This window comes from Prosopis cineraria, unplaced genomic scaffold (assembly GCF_029017545.1).
Source record: "Prosopis cineraria cultivar Desert tree isolate PC_DT_omini unplaced genomic scaffold, ASM2901754v1 PC3, whole genome shotgun sequence".
Lineage (NCBI taxonomy): Eukaryota > Viridiplantae > Streptophyta > Magnoliopsida > Fabales > Fabaceae > Prosopis > Prosopis cineraria.
In genome coordinates, this window is record NW_026555334.1 from 1,115,135 (window position 1) to 1,135,498 (window position 20,364).

The following is a 20,364-nucleotide window of genomic DNA, read 5'->3' on the forward strand; positions in this document are numbered from 1 at the left end:
AGTATTAAATAAAAGATATTTTTGAAATTCATAGTGTTGTTTTGAAAAAATTGTAAAGGATATTTAATAAGCTTTATTAATATGTGTAATTTTGTTCACAAGTGTCTTATAATTTAGGAATAATGAAAGTTTTAGTTATTCAAATTTATCTCAGTTGTTAATTTAGTCTCTTAAGTTTAATTTTATCATTTAGTCTCTTATACTATCCTTAGTTGTTTGATTTGATTCTTATTATTTAAAGAAGAGATGATATTGCTAAAACTGACATAGACAAGTACTACTACAAAACATGCTTTTAGAAGCACCTATTTAAGAGCGCTTATGAATAAAACACTCAAATTACTATATGCAGAAGATACAAGAATACTTTTTTAAAAAAGCACTCTAGTTTGTGAACTCTATAGGAACGCTTAAAAAGTGAGCACTCCTATATAAAATGAAAAATATTGAAATAAAAAAAAAATCATCTAGGAGTGCTCTTGAATAAAGCGCTCCTAAAAGATTATTAAAAGAAATAAAAATAATATAAGATAAGCCTTTAGGAAAATTGTCAAAAGAATTTACTTTTGTAACTAGGCAGGGAAGACCGATTCATAATCTATTCAGTTAACATATCCTAATCAAAATGTACTCAGAGCGGTTATGAGGGCAACATTTAAAAAATGTCATTCGTGAAATAGAAATGGACGAGGGGATTTATGGTGAGAATGGTTGTCGAAAGATTAGGAATAGAAAATATTAACGATATTTTGATAAAGGATTAGCTACAAACCATAGTAATTAGTTTATACATCAGGTACTTTTTAAGCCTCATTACTTGTTTGTGGTATTTATTTATTGTTTATAATGATCTTTTCTATTGTTTCATTGTAGGTATTTGTATTATACTTTTGTTGTGCTAGGCTCATTGATAACAAAATTTTTATTCATTAGCCCAACAACACAAGTACATACAACATTGATTATCATTCTCAAACAATTGTTGATGCATTCAAGGCTAAAGGAAAGAAGAACATGCTATTTTTAGCCTGTTATCTATCTTTAAATCTGGTGGATATTTGATTTAATACAATATTTTATATTTTCAGGCAACAATATATGCTTATTTGTATCAATCCATTCATCCCTACAATTTATTATCTCGACTCATTTAAAAGATAATGAGCTCAAGAATTATAGATCTATGAGTATATTATTTAATCAAGTAAGTATTTTATTCTTCATTTTTTATACATGTTTATTATAATAATTAGTCAAGCTTTCAGTTGGTATGTTTAATTTTGATAGAGCCATAGCACATTACCAAGGTGGAGAAGGTTTCCCTCCAAATACTCAAAAGAGTGATCCTGTTAAGTATTATACATGGAATAAAAATAAAGATTTGTATTATTTGCTTAATAAAACATGTTTGATATATATATGTATAGAAATGATTGTTTGATTAGTATTTTATGTCTGTTATTCTAAATATGTTGTTTTGGATTAATGTAGAATTGCTGGATAATTCTGGAACATCTAAGTTATAGGGGAGGGTTCTATCGGATTTTTTCAGATTTGATCTGTAGATCCAAATTATATATAATTTTATCTCTAAAATGTTAATTAGTTACATTTTGTTTCTAATATGTTTGGATTTTATATCTTATTGTATTATTTTTATAGGTAACTACACAATAAAAAAGTTGGAAATACAGTTACTATGTCTTGAAGTTATATGAAAGAAGTAATCACACCTAAGAGTTAATTATTTTGTCAAATGTAAGTGTTTCAAAATTAAATTCATGTCTTACATGTAACATAGATAATTGATTATTATATGTTGATTTTTCTTTATAGTATTTTGCTAGAGCAAGCTCTTGCATTTAACCATGGATCAAATAGAAGATGTAATTGAGGAGTAGTTTGAATACGTAATGATTGTCTATGATAGGTAACATATAATGTTAGAAAAATACTAAAAAGTATTATTTATAAAATAAACTAACTAGAGATTAGATAAGCTAAAATTATCCTAAAGTTTCTTTTAGTTTCAAATTCTTTAGTTGTATACAACTTATAATATTTAACCATTTGTTTTGGGATTGATTTTTTAGATATTAATATATAAAAGTTATTTGTAATGAGCAGCAAAAGATAGTTACCATTTGTAATGAGCAGCAAAATATACAAAAGTATAAAATAATTTAAAAAATAAAAAAAGGATATACAGGATCCGGTAACTTACCATACAGGGCGCTTTTAAAAAAAGCACTCTTGTATGATGGGACTTACAAGAGCGCTCTTAATAAGAATACTCTTAATAAGAGCTTCTATATATGACTTACGGGAGCGCTTTTATTAAAAGTGCACTTGTAAGTTTGTGAGTTTTTTTTTAAAATTTTTTAAAAGCTGAAAACTTATGGGAGCGCTTTTTTTAAAAGCGCTCTTGTGCATGTAATATATAGGAGTGCTTTAAAAGTGCTCCCATAAATTATTTTGTAATAGTGAAGGGATATTGATGATATTGATGTAAATTAATGAAAAGAAGTGTAATTATCTCGATAAGAAAAAATATACTCAAAAATTCTTAAAAATAAAAGAACAAAACGTAATATAAATGATTATATTGATAAAAATTATAAAATTTAAGGTTATTTTATCTCTTTTGTTTACATATACATTTTAGGTCATCATATACATTACACATTAGATCCAATTGGATAGTTAATTTGTATTTTAAAATTTAAAGAACTAACATAATAATTTAAAGAACTTAAGGGACTAAATAAATAATTGAATCAAATTTGAAGGACTAAAGGTTGCATTATCCCTATAATTGGGGACGTAGGGCGAACCTGACTCTAGGTAGATCAAATTTATTAAAATAGTAACTTTACTTATCAATTTAATAATGTTTAATTGCTTAAATATTTGTCAAATATTATTAAATTATTGAAAAAATGATAATTAGGGACTCCATAAGATCATTAATGTCAATTACATACCCTTAATTATTGAAAATCCTTAGAGAGCAAAGTCTTTATTTACAATATATTATCTTTTATTGATTCGAGACTCACATCACAATAGACTTTCATAAATTTTTAACTAATTTTTTAAAAATTTTTAAGCATCTTTTGTTAATTTTTCAAACGATAGCAAAAAATTAGAAGTTAGCTTATAATTTATAGTTGATTCTCATAAATTTTAAAGTGACATTACAAATAATGCCAAATTTATTTTATATATTTTTCAATTGATTTATATTTACAGTAAAAAATTATAAGTGATTGGCTCATGATTTACAACTAACTCTCATAAATTTCAACTAACGTTAAAATAATTCTAAATGTATTTTTTATTTTCTAAGTAATTTATTGTGTAGCAAAAAATTTAAGATTCACAATTATCTCCAATTAACATTATGAATAATTGAAACTAACTATTTATATTTTTTAACTGTAAGTAAGAATTATGGATTTGTTATTGAAATTTTAATAATTTAGGGTTTTCTATTGTTATTAATATTTTACTAGGTGCCTAATTGTTACTTTCCCTAAATCTTTTGGGCCGTTGTCAATATTCTTCCTATTTCAATCAAAAAATGATAGCCATATGGCCCAAAACGGAGGTCCAGAGTTCAAAAAAATAAAGAGATAAATATGAACACCGTATTGCTGATCACCTCTGATGATAAAAAAAAAATGAAATTATTTATTTATTTTTTTATATCTCTACTCATCACCAACTAAAATAGTAGAGACTTAATTTAAAATTTTCAAATTTCATAAAAATTAAATATCTGGATTTAAAATTTTAACTTATATTTTAAAAATTATTTTGAAGAGTGTCATTTATGATATTATATTTAGTTTTAATATTTTATTTATCAAAGTAAAAAAATTTAAAAATAAAATTTTATATTAAATTTAGACTGTCTAAATATATCTAAATAATTAATTTATAAAAAAATATATAATATTTAATATTAAATTAAATCATTGAGTATACTATATAGGTTGGTAATAAAACATGTTTATTAATTTTTTCTATAAATTTTCTTTTAATAAATATAAATAAAAATAAAAAAGTTAAATCTGAATCTCTAAATTTCACCTTAAATACGTACTAACAAATAGGCGAATGCATACCCGTAGTAAGTATTACAAATTACTTGTTGGTGTTTTGATCAGAACGGTATTAATTCTTTATAGAAAACAAAGATTCTTATAGTAAACTGATCTGTATCTCCTTTATATATAAACCCCACTCACTCTTCTCCTCCAATTCGTTTGTTTTCTCTCGTTTCGTAGTTTCTGACTGATCTACTTCATATTTTAGCGATCCATTTAGAAGATTTCAATGGGGATCACATGTCCGTCGTGGTGGTGTAGAGAAAATTGCAGAAAGGGCGAAAAGATGTGTCAACATCCAAGAGCTCTACTGTCAAGTTTGAAAGAAATCACAGTACCAGAGATGAGGATGAACCTGCTGTCGGAGAAGAAGATGAGAAGCAGAAAGAACCAGAGGGCTTATTAATGAGCCTGTGGGGGAAGAAGAAGTAGTAGTTGTAGAAGAAGAAGAAACAGAAGAAGAAAAAAGAAGAAGAAGAAGAGAACCAGAGGGCTTACTGATGAGCCTGTGAGAGAAGAAGAAGAAAGAAAAAGGGGTTATTGCTGCTGACAAAGAACGCAGAAAGAAGAGGAGACGGATTTGAATCGTTGTGGCTACTTGTAGATGCAGCAACGAAAACGCGACGAGTGGGAGAACGAGGAGAATCAGGAATAAAAAAAAAAATAGGGCTTACTGATGAGCCTGCTGTGAAAGAACAAGAAGAAGAAGAAAGAACAAGAAGGCTTATATTTTCAGCCATTTTCTGTGTCTTCTCGAGGTTGCTTCTTCTTCTTCTTCTTCTTCTTCTTTTTTTTCAAAACTTCTCTTCATATAGACCAGAAATGGTGTGGTCTAATGCTTCCTCAGTAATTAATTTCTATTTTGTTTGATCACCATGCATCCATATGTTAGTTTTCTTCGATCCTGCGTCTTCTTTAATTTATATTTGGAAAATTAGTTAAATTAAATTAAGAGAACAGGTAATTAAATTAATTTTATCTGACATATATATCCATGAAAATTCTAAATGCAGTACTTTCGATAGCTTCGGAATTAATCAAAATGCAAAAAGAGAACGATTATTAATTCATGGCTAGCTCGGTAGCTAGCCTTTGATGATATCAATTTTTTCAAAAGTTTTCATCAAAAGGAAGATATACTCTTTCTCATGTATATATTTTAATTATCTTGAATCGTAGCTTGTTAATGAAAACAAGTTCAAATTAAATTTCCAACCAATTAAAATAAGAAAAAAGTGTTAAATATAATGGAGTGTTTAATTAGTGGTGGACTTATGAGCAGTGTAATTCACAAATTTTTTTTATATAAGCAAAACTTTCTTATAGGAAATCAAGTGAAGTTCAGCACAATGGCTGACAAGTTCACAGAAAAAGGAAACCAAAAAGACAAAGATTCATGAATGAAAACCATCAAATCAAAAATGAACATAAGTGTGGCAATTTTTTTTTTTAAATAGATAACAGAGAAACTGCTGCAAGAAGTAAGGCATTATTCAACAAAATTGATTCAAGCGATCGAGCAAACAAACAAATCACCAATCCCGGTCTCATCTATTCACTCCCCTCATTTCCAATGGATTCCATTATCCTTGCCTTACCCCTCAGAAGAATTAGGTAAGGGATCAGAGGAGAATGCGGCTCAGAGGGAAGTGAATGGACCATGCTCTCTATGTGTGTTCCATGTAAAGAAAATGCCTTATTAGTGTCTACGTACATCTCACATCTGGATTCCCCCCTGTATGCATGAAGGTAATTGTAGGCCTCGAGTCAAGATTTGAAATCAGAGTTGGAGGACATTAGAGAAACATTTTGAATAACTAGAGAGGGAACAAGTAACGATCAAGTAACTAACACCTTACTCTCCATTGTTGCTGTAACCATCAAAATCACGACCACTTGCCATTACTATCGGAATATTCATGGAGTTATGGCTACAACAATGCTAAAAATTAAATCGCATGGTAGCGAGAGTAGAGAAGGGGAGAGGAGTCAAGTTTGTTGTGTAATAAACTTTATTAAAAGTTACATTTGACTTTTGAATATAGTTATTTACTTTAGTTATATCATTTGCTTTTACTTTTACTTTTACTTTACATCGTGTCTGTTTAAAGTTAGGTAGGCATGTAAAATCAGTTTGTCCTTTTATAATTATAAAAATGTTGTCCTAATCCTCCTCCCTTTGGTTGAAGCCTCCACAAGACATTTAATTTCTAACATATTGACACCACAGAATCCAAGTCCCTCCCCAAATTCCAATGCCTTATGAGCAATAAATATTGTGATAAGGTCTTTTTGTGTAATTTCTCTTGAACTTTTCAATACAAATGCTTGACATGGAGATATCAAGCCTACGTAGTCACAACAAAATACTTAATATAAAAGAAGGAAGAAAAGAAACAAAACTTATAATATTTCTTCACCAAGTGTGTATAAGATGCTGGTGTGTAATATAGTTTAAGAAAACTATAATATATGTTATATAATTTTATATTATTTGTAATATTATGTTGCAACTTGGCACAGGTCCATGTGAGTGTGTAAATATTTCAGTGTAAGCCACAATATTATGTTTAAGTTGAGAATAATATAGCTTTCTTGTTAACAAGAAAATGTGAAATTATTTTCTTTTTTATATGGAAAGGTCATTTTAAATTAAAAGAGTATATAGACTTTTAATATTCTCCATATATATATATATATATATATTCAACACTAAAAAATATAATATATAGCAAATACAACCCTTCATAAAGATAATCGGTGTGACTTAAACTTTCCATGACGCTCATGTGATTATAAAATTTATTTTGTTCTTATGAATTTCATAAATAATTACATGATTTAATTATATATTTATTAATATAACTTGAACCATGATAGCTCTCAACCAAGTGAGTTACATTGAAGAGAGGATGGAGCTTTTAAAAGTAAAAATCAAATATAAATTAATAAAACGAAATAATAAAAAATAAACTTATTACCGAAGAAGAAGGGGTGGGATCTGATAGAAAACAAATGGGCCCGAGTAAACCATGCGGTCCAAACTTGAGGTCCAGTTCCTCTGCGTGCTTGTCTCTCTCATTTTGAAGTTTAGTTTCTGGCTGATCTTCATATTGAATCCCTTCAGATTTCAATGGCGGAGATCAGACCCCGTCGTCGTCGTCGTGGTTGTCATCCAGGAAAAGAGCGAGAAAGAGCCAAAAAAAAAAAAAATCTCAGTAGCAGCGCCTATGGGAGCAGAAGAAGAAGAAAGAAAGAAGAAGAGGGCTTAACTGATGAGCCGCCTCAGGGAGAAGAAGAAGCAAAGATATAATAAGGAGGATGAAGAAGAGGACGAAGCTTAAAGCGTTTTGTTACGCAGCAGCGTTAATCCTAATCCTTCTCTTTCTTTTCTTTATAGTCGTTGTCGTGCTTTCTGTGAGCCTGTGGGACAAGAAGAAGCAGCAGGAAGAACAAGAGGGCTTACTGATGAGCCTGAGACTGTGGGAAAAGAAGAGGGCATAATAATGCTGATCTCTGGAGGAAGCAGACCAAGCTTGAAGCAGTGATTACGTAACTGCGTTCCTTCTCTTTCTTTGCCTATTGAATTTGGATATTCTACTTTACTTTCTCTTCTCTCTCTCTTTCTGTCTTTCTTTGTTTTTGTTTTTTTTTTTAGTGGCCTGGGTAGTTAGGTTGTTTTTTTTTTTTTTGACCAGCAACTAGTTAGGGTTTATCTCATGGATTTTACTGGTTCCCCCCCCCCCTTGTCCATGATATGTAGGCCAGAAATGATGTAGTCACAAGCTTCAATAATAATTTATTTCTACTATTTGATCACCATGGATTTATTGTTGCTCTTGTATTTAATTTCTAATGTTTGATCACCAAGCATAGTAATGTCATGTTGAGGAAATTAAGGAAGATGTGTAATCCAATTTCTTGAAATCATAATTAAGATCAACATAGAAGTCCTATTATATATAAGCGCAGAATTGCAGAATTGTTTTCGAATTCCTAACCTTTAAAAAAGGATTAAAAAAATAAAAATGAAAATCAGATTCCTTATGTTACTCTTGTTATGATGATTATCATGTGCATTCCTACTTTTAAATTCAGATTTCATATTGATGCTATCAATTGATTCAGTCAAAGTTTAAGAAATATAAATCCTAGTAATTTTACGATCTCAATCTTAGGGTCAAAATCAATTAATTCTTATCATGAGAATTGTCATACGTCAATTAATAAGAACGAAAAAAAAAAAACGTAACAATACTAAAAAAATTGGAAAAAATTTGTTTAAATGATGCAATTTGGCAAAAGAAAGTTTTCATTAATGAGATGAATGCCCAAGAAAAAAAACAATACTTTCTTCATTCAAAAACGTAAAACATTTTTTAAGAAATTAAATATTAAAAAATATAAGACATTTTAATCTTTCGAGGTGTAATTATTATTTACTTTTTTTTTTAAAAAATGTCCCTATTGACAATAACTTTATATTTATTGTAGGATATTTAATAGAGGTGAATATGAGTAGATAGGATTAATTTAAAAATAGATAACTACTTTATTAAGGGGTGAGATTCAGTTAAAAATGTCTTATATTTTTTAATGTAAGGAGTATATATATATATTGTGTTTAAATGAATATTTTTAATACTATTTAGTATTAATGAAGATAATTAATGAATAAATTGAATTATTTTATTATTTAGTGAAATATTGTGTTTTAATTCCCAATATGGTATTTTTGCTATTAAAATTGAGGTTACTTAATCACAGGATATTTTATTATTAGATTATTTGGGGATTAATTTTTGGCTTTGAATGGATTATCATTTTGGGAGCTTTATTGATTTTAATTTAATTCCCTACGTTTTTAAATTACCTTCTCGTTTCTCTTGCGTTTTCGTCATCTCTCTGGATCAGTTTGGAGATAGGGCTTTTCTTGGTGTAATTAGTTACATAACATGAAGTTATGTTAAAATTGGATTAATCAGTAATCATCATCAAGAGGGGATTTATTTTTTGCTTTATTATTTCAGTTCATTTTCTCTCTCTTTTCTCCTCTAATTTCTTGTTTCAATTTCTATTTCTGTTCAGAATGATTTTGATGCTTAATTGATAACTTCATCCGAGGATTTTGATGACGGAAATGAACTTGTTTCAAATTGGGAATATCGCCCTTCATAACAAATTGATAAATTTTTTATATAGTTCCCAACTATTCCACAAAGGCTTATCCAAAAAAAAATATAAATTTTATTTCATGAAGTTTTTGGTTCATAATTATCTTTGAGATGTAAATATAATAAGAATGTTTGGATATATTTTCATAAAATTATGATTTTACATAATTTTCAATTCTACTTTTCAATTGTACTCTACCAATCTTATAAATTGATTGTATCTAATGTTATTCTAACCGCACATAATGAGTGGAAAATGAAGAGGAATGAAAAATTATAAAATGTGATTCAATTTCCATTTATATACGGCAAAGATTCATTAGGGAAGAGTTTAATTTCCACATTCAACACTATAAATTAAAAAATGAAAAGGAAAAATATGTATAGATCACTTGGAGCAAACTGAATTATAAATAAGTACAAATACAAGAATGCCCTTGTTAAAAATACTAAGTTATAGTTGTAAATTAAAATATTAAAATAATAGTTATAAATTACTGATGAAGTAATTGTAAACAATTAGTGTTATTAACATATGATCAATTTAATTATTAGATATGTGAAGCTATAGTCATAAAATATTAAAATGATAGTTGTAAATTACTTATAAGACAATTGTATACAATTATTATTAAACTTGTAATGCATGATTAATTTAACTATTGGATATGTAAAATTACAATTGTAAAAAGTTAAAATGATAGTTATAAATTAATGATGAAATAGTTCTAAATTATTTGATTCATGTAATGAATTTTTAATAGGGTCATTCTTGTCTTTACATCTCAATTTCAAATTACACTCAAATTTCAAAAGACTTGGCTGTTATTTTTAAATTTTATGAGATTTATTTATAAATAAATATGCTCCACAAGAATTTTATATAATTTTTTAAAAAAAATTACATTTAGCTCCCATGAAGGAGAATTTATTATCAAGTGGCTCCATGAAATTTATAAAATATTCTCAAATTTCAAATCTAATATATTTACAACTTGATAAAAAACATTCACAATTGAGTAACAAGTATTTACAACTTGCTATTACAAATTTTTATTTTTCTTTACAAGTTGTAAATGTTCATTGTTCAGTTGTAAATGCATAAGATTTAAAATTTAGGAGTATTTTATAAATTTTATGAAATCTTTTGGTAGTGAATTCTCTTTTGTGGGATTTAGGTGTAATTTTTCACATAATTTTCCCAAAATTAAAGCCATAGTTGTCAAAGAAAAAAGTCAAATCATGCGGCCTGCATCTATTTGTGTTTTATGAAATTTGATATTATAAATGATGATATGATTTGATAATTAAATTATGATATTATAATAAAAAGAATATAAAATTAAATTTTATAAGTTATACTGTAAAGTCTATCCCCTTGGATAATTGGATTAGATGTAAATTTTATCTTAATTAACTATCGGGATTTAATTGGGACTGAACATATATATTTTATTGAAACTTATAAATACGTTCCATATAATAAATTTATTTACAAATAAATTTTAGAAACTAGAAAAATACACTCAAGTTTTATGAGATTTGATTATAATTAATTCATCATATAAACTGTCTCAAATGTCTTTAAACTCTCAATCATTTAACTAGTATTGACTGACCATAATAGCTGTAACCCTTAGCCATAGGTAAATATTTAAGATTTACAAGTAACACTTATCTTTATAATTCAACCCCTTATAATATTAATATTTAAAAATTAAAGGTCCCAAATTTATAAGTCTAGATGTTTAACTTGTAAATATGTGAAGTTAACTTGTAAATATTAATCTATTAATATTATAAGAGATTGACTTGTAGATATAATAAGTTTAAATTTATAAATCTTGAAGATTTACTTATAAACCATTAAATTTTTTTAAAAATTATTTTTTGACTAGTCAATGTTGACTAATTTAATAACCGATCAATGTTGGTTGATTACAATTAAAAGATTGGTTTCTAAGGGCATTTGTTTTATTTTACATAGTAAATTAGTTACAACTAAGACCCATAGAATTTGAGTGTATTTTCATAAGTTCATCAGAATTATGTGTAAATAAGTTTTTTATGTCGGACCCATTTGTAATTTTTCCTATTTTATTATATTTTAAATGTGTTATTTCTTGTTTCATGGGGCATGGCTATTATTTCTTGTTTTGTTTGAGCAGAATAATAATATTTCTGGATAGAAACAAAGATTAACTATCGAAAAAAAGGAACAAAGATTCATACAAGCTGTAACTGTCCAACCTCCTTTATCATATCATATAAACCCCACTCGCTCACTAGCCTTCTTCCCCAGAGTTCCTCTCATTTCGCAGTTTCTGGGCGGGTGATCTTGATCTTGAATCGATATTCAGAAGATTTCAATGGAGACTCCATTTTCATTGTCGTCCAGAAAAGAAGACAGAGAGAGACAAAAAGATCTCAGGAGAATCTACCGCTAATCCGAATGGCAATATAAACAACATGCCAGTTTCTGGAAATACAGTGCCAGCAATATTGGAAAGCTCAGTTTCTGAGGAAGAAGAAGAAGAAGCAGAAAGAACAAGAGGGTTTATTATTACTGCTGAAGAATGGTTTTGTGATATCTTAGCAGAATCCTTTGTCTTTCTTCGGCCCTGGGTACCGTATATGCCTCCTCGACTTCACTTGTTCTTTTATTTTCTTCACCTTCTTCTTTTCTTGAGGTCTAAACTTAAACTATGGTTTATCTCTTGGATTTTATTACTCTCTTCTTTTTGTTTATTTTTTTCCCTTTCTTCTTTTTCAAACTTCTTGATATATGATATAGACTAGACATGGTGTGGTCCGATGCATCAGTAATATTCATTTCTAATATTTGATCGATCACCATGTATCCCTAGTTGTTGCTTCAGTAACTCATTATTATTTCTTTAATTTACTCGTCTTCATCATCGTGCGAAAGAAATGTGCAATGGGTCATAATGTATTCACGTGTCTGTACGTGTTATTTTACCTCTCTCATAGTTTAATTGATTGTACGTTCTGAGAGTTTATACTTTGATGCATGGCGTGACGATGACGATGAAATAAAAATAAATAAAATTATGCATTATTTCCCTAGAAGCAGCACGTTGTTAAAAGTACGTCTTTATCCGGATCGAATTTTTACTCCTTCATAAAATTTTTAGGTTCAAATTTTTCTAACAAATAAATTGTTAAATGGTGTTTTTACCGCTAAATAATTTGAAGTTACAATATAAAACAACTTTAAATCATTAATTAAGTTCAATGATTAGTTATATGAAAAGTTATATTAGGATTTTAACAAGTCCAATACATAAGTTAACAAATTTTGCCAGTGAATTAATAGGTACACTAGCAAAATAATAAGTTAAGTTAAGGTTTAAATAAGTTTATTTCTTAATAACAACAAACAAGTCAACAAAATTAAATATGTAAAATGTATTATTAAAGTGTTCTGCTAGTGATTTAATATGTATGCATTAGTGAATTAAAGAGTTAGATTAAGATTTTAACAAATCTGCTTCATATTGTAACAAATTAATAAAATTGAATATGTTTAAGGTATTTTTAACAAGTTTTACTCCTAAATTTACAAGTACACATTAGTGCTTGCAATGACAAATTATGTTAAAATTTTAACAAGTTCACAACACATATATTATAATAACAAGTTAACAAGATTGAATGTGTAGGAGTTATGTTGTTAATAAGTTTTGCTAATAAATTAATAAGTACATGTTAATAAAATAACAGGTTAATTAGAGTTTTAACAAGTCTACCTCATATATATTATAACAAGTCAACGAAATTGAACATGTGAAAGAACAAGTTAACAAGTTTTGTTGGTGGAAGGCTGAAAGAAGTCTCTCCATCTACTAAGAGAAAACTCTCCCAACCTTCTCTCTACCCGTGGTCATGAGAGGAGTTCATCAATCTAGGATTTCCAGAAACTAATTAAGTTATATATCTTTCTCGTGACAGTTCATCCCCTGCTTTCCCCACCATTTCCCATATTTTTTTTTTGCCTCTGAATTTATATATTGTGGCTTGTCAATATAAGAAGAATCATTTGTGAATTTTTAGGAAGTTAATTGTAAATTTATAAAAAATTAATTGTGAATGGATATTCAGAAATATAGGAGAGGATCTTTAAATCATTGATTTATAATCACTACAAAAAAAAAAGCTGATTAGCGACAGAATTTTTTGTCGCTAAATAAATTAGCGACGGAATATTTCTGTTGGTAAAAACATCATCCCTAATTCGTTAGCGACAGAATTGTAAGGATAAAGTTATTCTTACTTTGTGATGGAATGCATTCTGTTGCTAATTTTTTAACGAACTTATTTCGTCGCTAATTCTGTTGCAAATTTATTAGGTGGACCAAAATTTCATTGCCACGTCACCCGGTGGGTCAATGCCACCTCACCACTACCTAGTCACCCAGTGGACCAGTGCCACTTCACTGTCATGTTACCACTACGTCCTAGTCACCCAATGGATCAGTGCCACGTCATCGCCATGTTATTTGTCATGAAATGTCAAATATTATTACCTTCAATTATACCTTGGCTTAGTTCGAACTTGCAACCTTATACTCCCATGTGCCTTTGCATCTACCTTGTTGTCAGTGAGCTAAAAAGTATCTTTAGTCCTAATTAATAAATTAAATATATAATACTAACTACACACACATATATTAATAAATATATTATTTAAATTATTATTAAATATAGTAGTCAAATTTACTTATTTTTTCAACATTATATTTATTTATTAATATGGAAAAATTAATTTATATATAATAATTATTGCTATTATTTTATTTAAAAAAATTATTTTTGATAATAAATTTAATATTAAATTTAAAAATATTTTATTATCATTATATATTATATTATAATTTGTATCTATATAATAAAAATATTTTATTTTTTATTTTATAATTATTTTATTTTATTTTTATTTTTAAATAAGAATAATTAAGTATACAATTTAAATTATTATTAATAATATACAAATAATTTAAAATAATAGATTATTTTAAATTATAATTTTTAAATTATTTATTTATAGCATGATAAGAAATTATTAAATAAATTATATATAAATATATATTATAAATAATAAAATTAAATTAAAAATAATTAGCGACAAAATTATGATAGAGAGCTTTATAACAGAATTTTTTATTGTAAATTCTGTCACTAAATTGAAATAAGATATTCTAACCATTAATGATGAAATTTTTCATTAGTAAATTATTTTTGATAGATTAACGATAAAATAATGATAAAATTTTAGCGACAGAAACTTTCATCACTTCGTCACTAAATTCCGTCACTAATTTGTTGTTTTTTTGTAGTGAATTAAGACTATACATGTTTATTTAGAATTAAGTTTCATATATTTACAAGTAATATTCTTTAAACTCACAGATGACTTGTGAATCACAAGTGATGCAAAAATTTATTAGATTATTTAGTCATTTAAAATTAAATTTTCATAAAATTTATGACTGACCTTTTTAAAATTAATAGGTGACTATTCTTAAATTTATAAGTAACGATACATAGATTCACAAAATTATCTATTCATTTATAATTTATTTTTGTTAATTCACAAATTATATTACTTAAATTTATAATTAATTTTACTTAAATTTATGGGTGATGTTTTATTAATTATTTTAAGAATTATTTATTTTTTCATTATAAATAAGGATTCCCTCTTGACATTTCAATGATTCTTGACTGATGTCTTTGCAAGATCTATCATTTTGCTTTAAAAGAAAAAAGCAAAAGCTTACGAGTTTATTTAAAATTATTTTTATTTTATTATTATAAAAATTATTATTTTATAAAACATGTTTTAAAAAAATAAAAATAAGTGTTTTTATTATCTTTTATTCTTTAAAATAATAATTTCAAAACATCTAACAAATGTTTTCATTTTTTTATTCTTTAAAATAATTTTTTATTTTTTCATTCTAAAAATTAAGAACTATTTTTAAAATAAATTGTCAAACAAGCACTACATTTTCAGCAATCAAATACTGGAGGATTAGTAGGACTTGCAATTCCTTAATTTTTTAAAATTTTTTATATTATATAAGTGTTAGATATTTTCAACACTTTTAAATTTTATAAAAATTTTATGATATGTATAATTTTTAACTTTAACCTCTGTTCTTAAATCCTGACTCCGCGTCGCGCCCTTACCAGCAACCACGAGTCATGGAGTCTCTGCTCATTGGTCAAGGGAACAGTGAACAGTGTCAAGTGGCACATGCCTCTTGGCCTGTTTCTCGCGTGTCGCAAATGCGACCCCAAGCCCCAAACTTTACCCCTTGCTTATAGTCCCAGCGACAAGGCTGATGCCTGAATTCTTGTAGCATAGTGAAAATTTTTAACATATTTATTGTTTATAACGTCCGAATCTGAGGAGCTTCAGATCCCAAATTCCCAGATTTTCCTTCTCAAGCTTCACTTGTGTTCGATCTCGCGCCCAATCTTCCTCCGGTGGTGCTCGGATCGGAAAACCGTTCCGTCCTCCTCATCTGTGGTGGTCCGTCTTGGTGCTTTCTCCGTCGTGATTCTGGTCCGGTGTTCGATTACTGTTCTGAGCATCAGGTAAGGGGTTCTTCAGCATGCTGCCACTAAGCTTCTCGTGCTGCTGCCTCTCTCAATATCATCGGCTGGTATCGGATTGCAGGGTAATTGAAGGTGGCTCTCTGAATCTAAAAGCTGGATGATTGCAGGGTGATTAAAGGTGTGTGTTTTTGTTTACGGGCAATTTAATATTTATGTTAATTTGATCATTTCTTCATCATGTGTACGTTTTAAAGCACAAAGGAGGGGACTTTGCGGTTGGATTTTTCAAAAGGATTGGAACAAATCCTTGTGGTTTGCTTTATGAGAGGAAGGAAAAAAATAGGTCAAGCGGGGAAATAGTAAAGACAATAACGGATTGGTAAATTTGTAACAGTTGCTCACTTAAGGGAACGAGTTGAACACAGTTTTCTGTTGGAAATCCATATAACTTGTATCTAGAACCAAATGGATCCTCCTAATCAATGGTTTTACTTACCTGTATCTTTATATGCTGTATCCAGAATGAGCATATACGACAAAAAGTAGGCATGGCATCTATTGAGGAAAAGATAGTGGAAAATGATCTGAGATGGTTTGGACATATATGGAAAGGGCTGTGGGGGCACTAGTAAGGAGAATAGAACAGATAATCTTAAGTTCATATAAGAAGACCAAAGAGAATATTTGTAAAAGTTATTGGACGAGATCTCTTAATTAATAATATTTTTAAAAACTTGGTTGATGATAGTGTGCAATAGTGTCGTGCAATCTATATAACCTGACCTCACTTAGTAGGCTGAGGCTTTTTGTTGATGTTATTGTATCTTCTTATACTTACCCTAAAATTATTTGCCAAATAGATGCTCCTATACAATGAAGTATTTATAAAAAAAAAAATTGGACGCTTGATGGTTTAGCCTGATAGGTATTCTAGATATAGCTCACGTCCATGCTTAAGCTTAATTTTCCTTAGAGGAACTAGTTTAGCTTGTTTCACGGAGTTCTCCATGGAGATAAACCTGTCTTTGGAAAAAGCAATTCCGAAATATTAATTGAAGTGTTTGACCACGTAGCTTCTGATAACACTTCATATTATATTTGCATGATTTGCGGTGCTTATTTTACCATTTACATTCTTGTGACAAAGAAATAGTCAAATAGCTTTTTGGTGGTAAGTAGGAACCTGATGTGGAAGCTCTGTAACGTATTGAAATGGAGCTGTGTGTGTGTGTGTGTGTGTTGGTCTCTACAACTGGAGCATATTTGCTATAGGTGTCTCGTGAGTTATAGATGATATTGACTTAATATTGCAGAATGAGAGCTATAACACTGCATGACATTAAAGGCAATAAAATAAACACTGTAATATAATTTAGATTTTTATCTCTTTTCACAATAGAATCTGACGTTGACATTGGCTTTCTTTCGTTACTGTCCCCAATGGGTTCATGAATGTGCTCTGCAAACAAGATATTTTGATTATCTATATGGGGCTTGGTGTTATTTTAGATGAGGGGGTTAAATTTGTTTATGAGGGTTCGTGTTAAATTTTGAAAAAATTTACTTATATGAAGAATTAATAAATATGCTCATTGGCATCTGTTTTATATTAGGTTTACAAATCCGAAGGACAACCTATATAATGTGATCATATACAAAGTGGATTCTTCATGTTGAGAATTGTGATCAACCTTTTCTTTGTTGCTGAAGTGGAGTCTAAATGAATATAAAGGGCACAGCTTTTCTGATTTTTGGGTGTATCGGGCTGCATGCTTAGACTAGTCTGGATCTTGTTCTGGTGACTGCCTTAATCCAAATATCTGTGTTCATTCTGTTCTGCCTTTGACCAGCAGGCAAAGCTGAGAATTGTTGATTGTGTTCCAACAATGAATAACTCAAGTTTAGGAGGTCGATTTTTATCCAATCCCAGTGGAGGGATATTGGACCTGGAATTGCCATTCAACAGAAATCAACATGCTCAGTTGGGTCACCCATCAGTGACCAGCCAAAATCAAATGGCTATGGTGAGTGGTTTAGAAAATGATCACCCAGTCGGGCTATTAGAAGTGAAAGGCTCAAACACAACAGTGAATTTTGGTAAGGGAAAAGCGGCAGCTCTCACTATTCCCACCAATAGTGATGATATGAGTGAAGAGGATGAACCAAGTCATGCAGAAGATGCAAATTGCGAGAACTATGACGGTGGGAAGAACAAAAAGAGATCTCCATGGCAGCGAATGAAGTGGACTGACAATGTAGTTAGGCTTCTTATAGGGGTGGTAGCTTGTGTGGGTGATGATGGGACAATTCAAGGCATGGATGGTCATAGAAGACGATCCGGGTGTCTACAGAAGAAGGGTAAATGGAAAACGGTTTCCAAGATAATGATAAAAAAGGGTTGCCATGTTTCGCCGCAACAGTGCGAGGACAAATTCAATGACTTGAATAAGAGGTACAAGAAGCTAAATGATATACTTGGAAGAGGAATTAGCTGCAAAGTGGTGGAGAATCCTGCATTGATGGATTCAATGCCCAACCTGTCAACAAAAACAAAGGATGTGGTTCGAAAGATTTTGAGCTCAAAGCACTTGTTCTATAAGGAGATGTGTGCTTACCATAATGGACAAAGAATACCAAACTGCCATAATCTTGATCTGCATGCCTATTCTCTACAACAAGGGAGGGATTCGAGAGACAATGATGACTCAGAGGAGGAAGCTGAGGACTTAAATGAAAGTGAGGATGATGAGTTAGATGATGAAGGTAATCATGATGCTCGTGGTGATGCAGAGATGATGGAAGAGCACAGTGGAAAGAACAATAACGACAATGATGACCGTGGCGGCCCACAATCTTCTAGGGTGGAAAAATTTGAAGCTGAAATGGCAAGTATTTTTCAAGACCCCCTCAAGTCAGGATGGGAACGAAGTCAGTGGATTAAGATACAGATGTTGCAGCTGCAAGAGCAAAAAGTGACTTGCCAAGCCCAAAGTCTTGAACTTGAGAAGCAGCATTTTAAGTGGCTAAGATACTGCAGTAAGAAAGATAGGGAGCTAGAGAGGTTGAGGCTGGAGAATGAAAGAATGAAACTGGAGAATGAGCGTCGAATCTTGCAACTGAAGCAGAAGGAGCTTGACTCAGATTTAAGGAGGTCTGAGATGTCCATAGCCCCTTTCTCTCTTGGAACTAGCAGGATGCAAGGTGGGGAACATATCAACCTGGGCAGACAGCTGTAGGACATGTTTGGAAAAGATTCGTATCCTTGCTTATTACGTAGTGCATGAAATGAAAACCCGCTGTTGAATCTGTTTTATATTTTGTTGCAACCATAAAAATTCACATGGCAGGTTAAATATATAAGATGCATTGTCATGGGAAATGACTGATGTTCTCATTTGATCTTGAGCATTTGACTATAGGGACGTTTGGAAAGTGTCGGTTTTGGGCACCCGCCAGACAGACTTTCACCAAATCCAACATTAACGGACTTCCAAACATGTTGGATATGGTTGACAAATGAGTTGATTAGACCTCCCCTTTTAATTTCTCACTTTCCCATCCCGAACTTAAAAAATGGTTTCATTATGATTTTTGGAATACTTATTTTGATGAAAGCACATATCATGGCAGTCGATTTTTTTATTTCCTTTAAAAAATGCGTTAATGCTTCGAATAGAATTACTTCTATAAGAAGAATACCTGTGAGAAAAAAAAAAAAAAATCTGCCCAGAATTTGTTGCTATTCTATGGCAGTCACCTTCCAATAGTTATAACATGAGATACAAACCTCGAATTCAAGTTATTCAAAAGCCTATACAAGGCTTACAATAGAATCAAACTATATACATCAAATTCAACCGGAGACATAGATGCCACAGATGGGCTATCCATGTCAGGTTATAGCTTAGTCGTGGATGAATGCTAATCAGGCAAGGGGGAAGCTGTGCATGTCGATGGAAAAAAGAAAAGAAAAAAGAAAGCCCTTTTTCTAGCTTTACACCACCTATCTCCTCGAGCTGCTTCACTGCTTCGGTAGCAGATCGACGGTGATGAGTTTTTTTTTTTTTAAAAAAAAAAATTTTGAAAAGGGGTTTTGGACTTTTTATATTTCTAATATACATAATCAATATAAAATAAATTAGGATTCCATTGCTTAACTAACATATTTTAAAATTCAATTTTATTTCAATTTTAATTTCAATTTTTTACACTTAATATTAGTTAAGTTCCAGACAATTTTTTTTACAAAATAAATTATAAATATCAATTCAAATAGTTACAAATAAAAATTTCTGTTGCAATTTAAAATTACATTTGATGTTTAATACTTATTTATAATTGAAACTCTTGGATTTGTAATAATTTGGATAGATATTTTTAATTTATTTTTTTAAAAAAATTATTGAGGACTTAATCGGTATTAATTCAATATTTTGGGACTTAATTGTCATTCTTCCTATTTATATTCCAAGTATCACTAAAATTATTTTGTA

The 20,364-nt window shown here is 29.5% G+C and overlaps 1 protein-coding gene across 5 annotated transcripts; it reads left to right on the plus strand.

Moving 5' to 3' along the window:
• Positions 1–15,523: 15,523 nt before the first annotated feature.
• Positions 15,524–19,268, plus strand: LOC129305990 (uncharacterized). Of its 5 annotated transcripts, none has more exons than XM_054946255.1 (3): positions 15,524–15,910; positions 15,993–16,049; positions 17,485–19,268. In XM_054946255.1, exon 3 carries the CDS (start codon positions 17,758–17,760, stop codon positions 19,105–19,107), a length of 1,350 nt encoding a protein of 449 aa, XP_054802230.1. In that variant the 5' UTR covers positions 15,524–15,910; positions 15,993–16,049; positions 17,485–17,757; the 3' UTR covers positions 19,108–19,268. The 5 variants fall into 5 exon arrangements, with proteins under 5 accessions (XP_054802230.1, XP_054802234.1, XP_054802233.1 ...); XM_054946259.1 differs by having other exon boundaries at positions 17,722–19,268; XM_054946258.1 differs by having other exon boundaries at positions 17,725–19,268.
• Positions 19,269–20,364: the final 1,096 nt, after the last annotated feature.

Coding starts and splice junctions, on each gene's coding strand:
- LOC129305990 (XM_054946257.1), top strand. CDS start 17,758: ATGAATAACTCAAGTTTAGGAGGTCGATTTTTATCCAATCCCAGTGGA.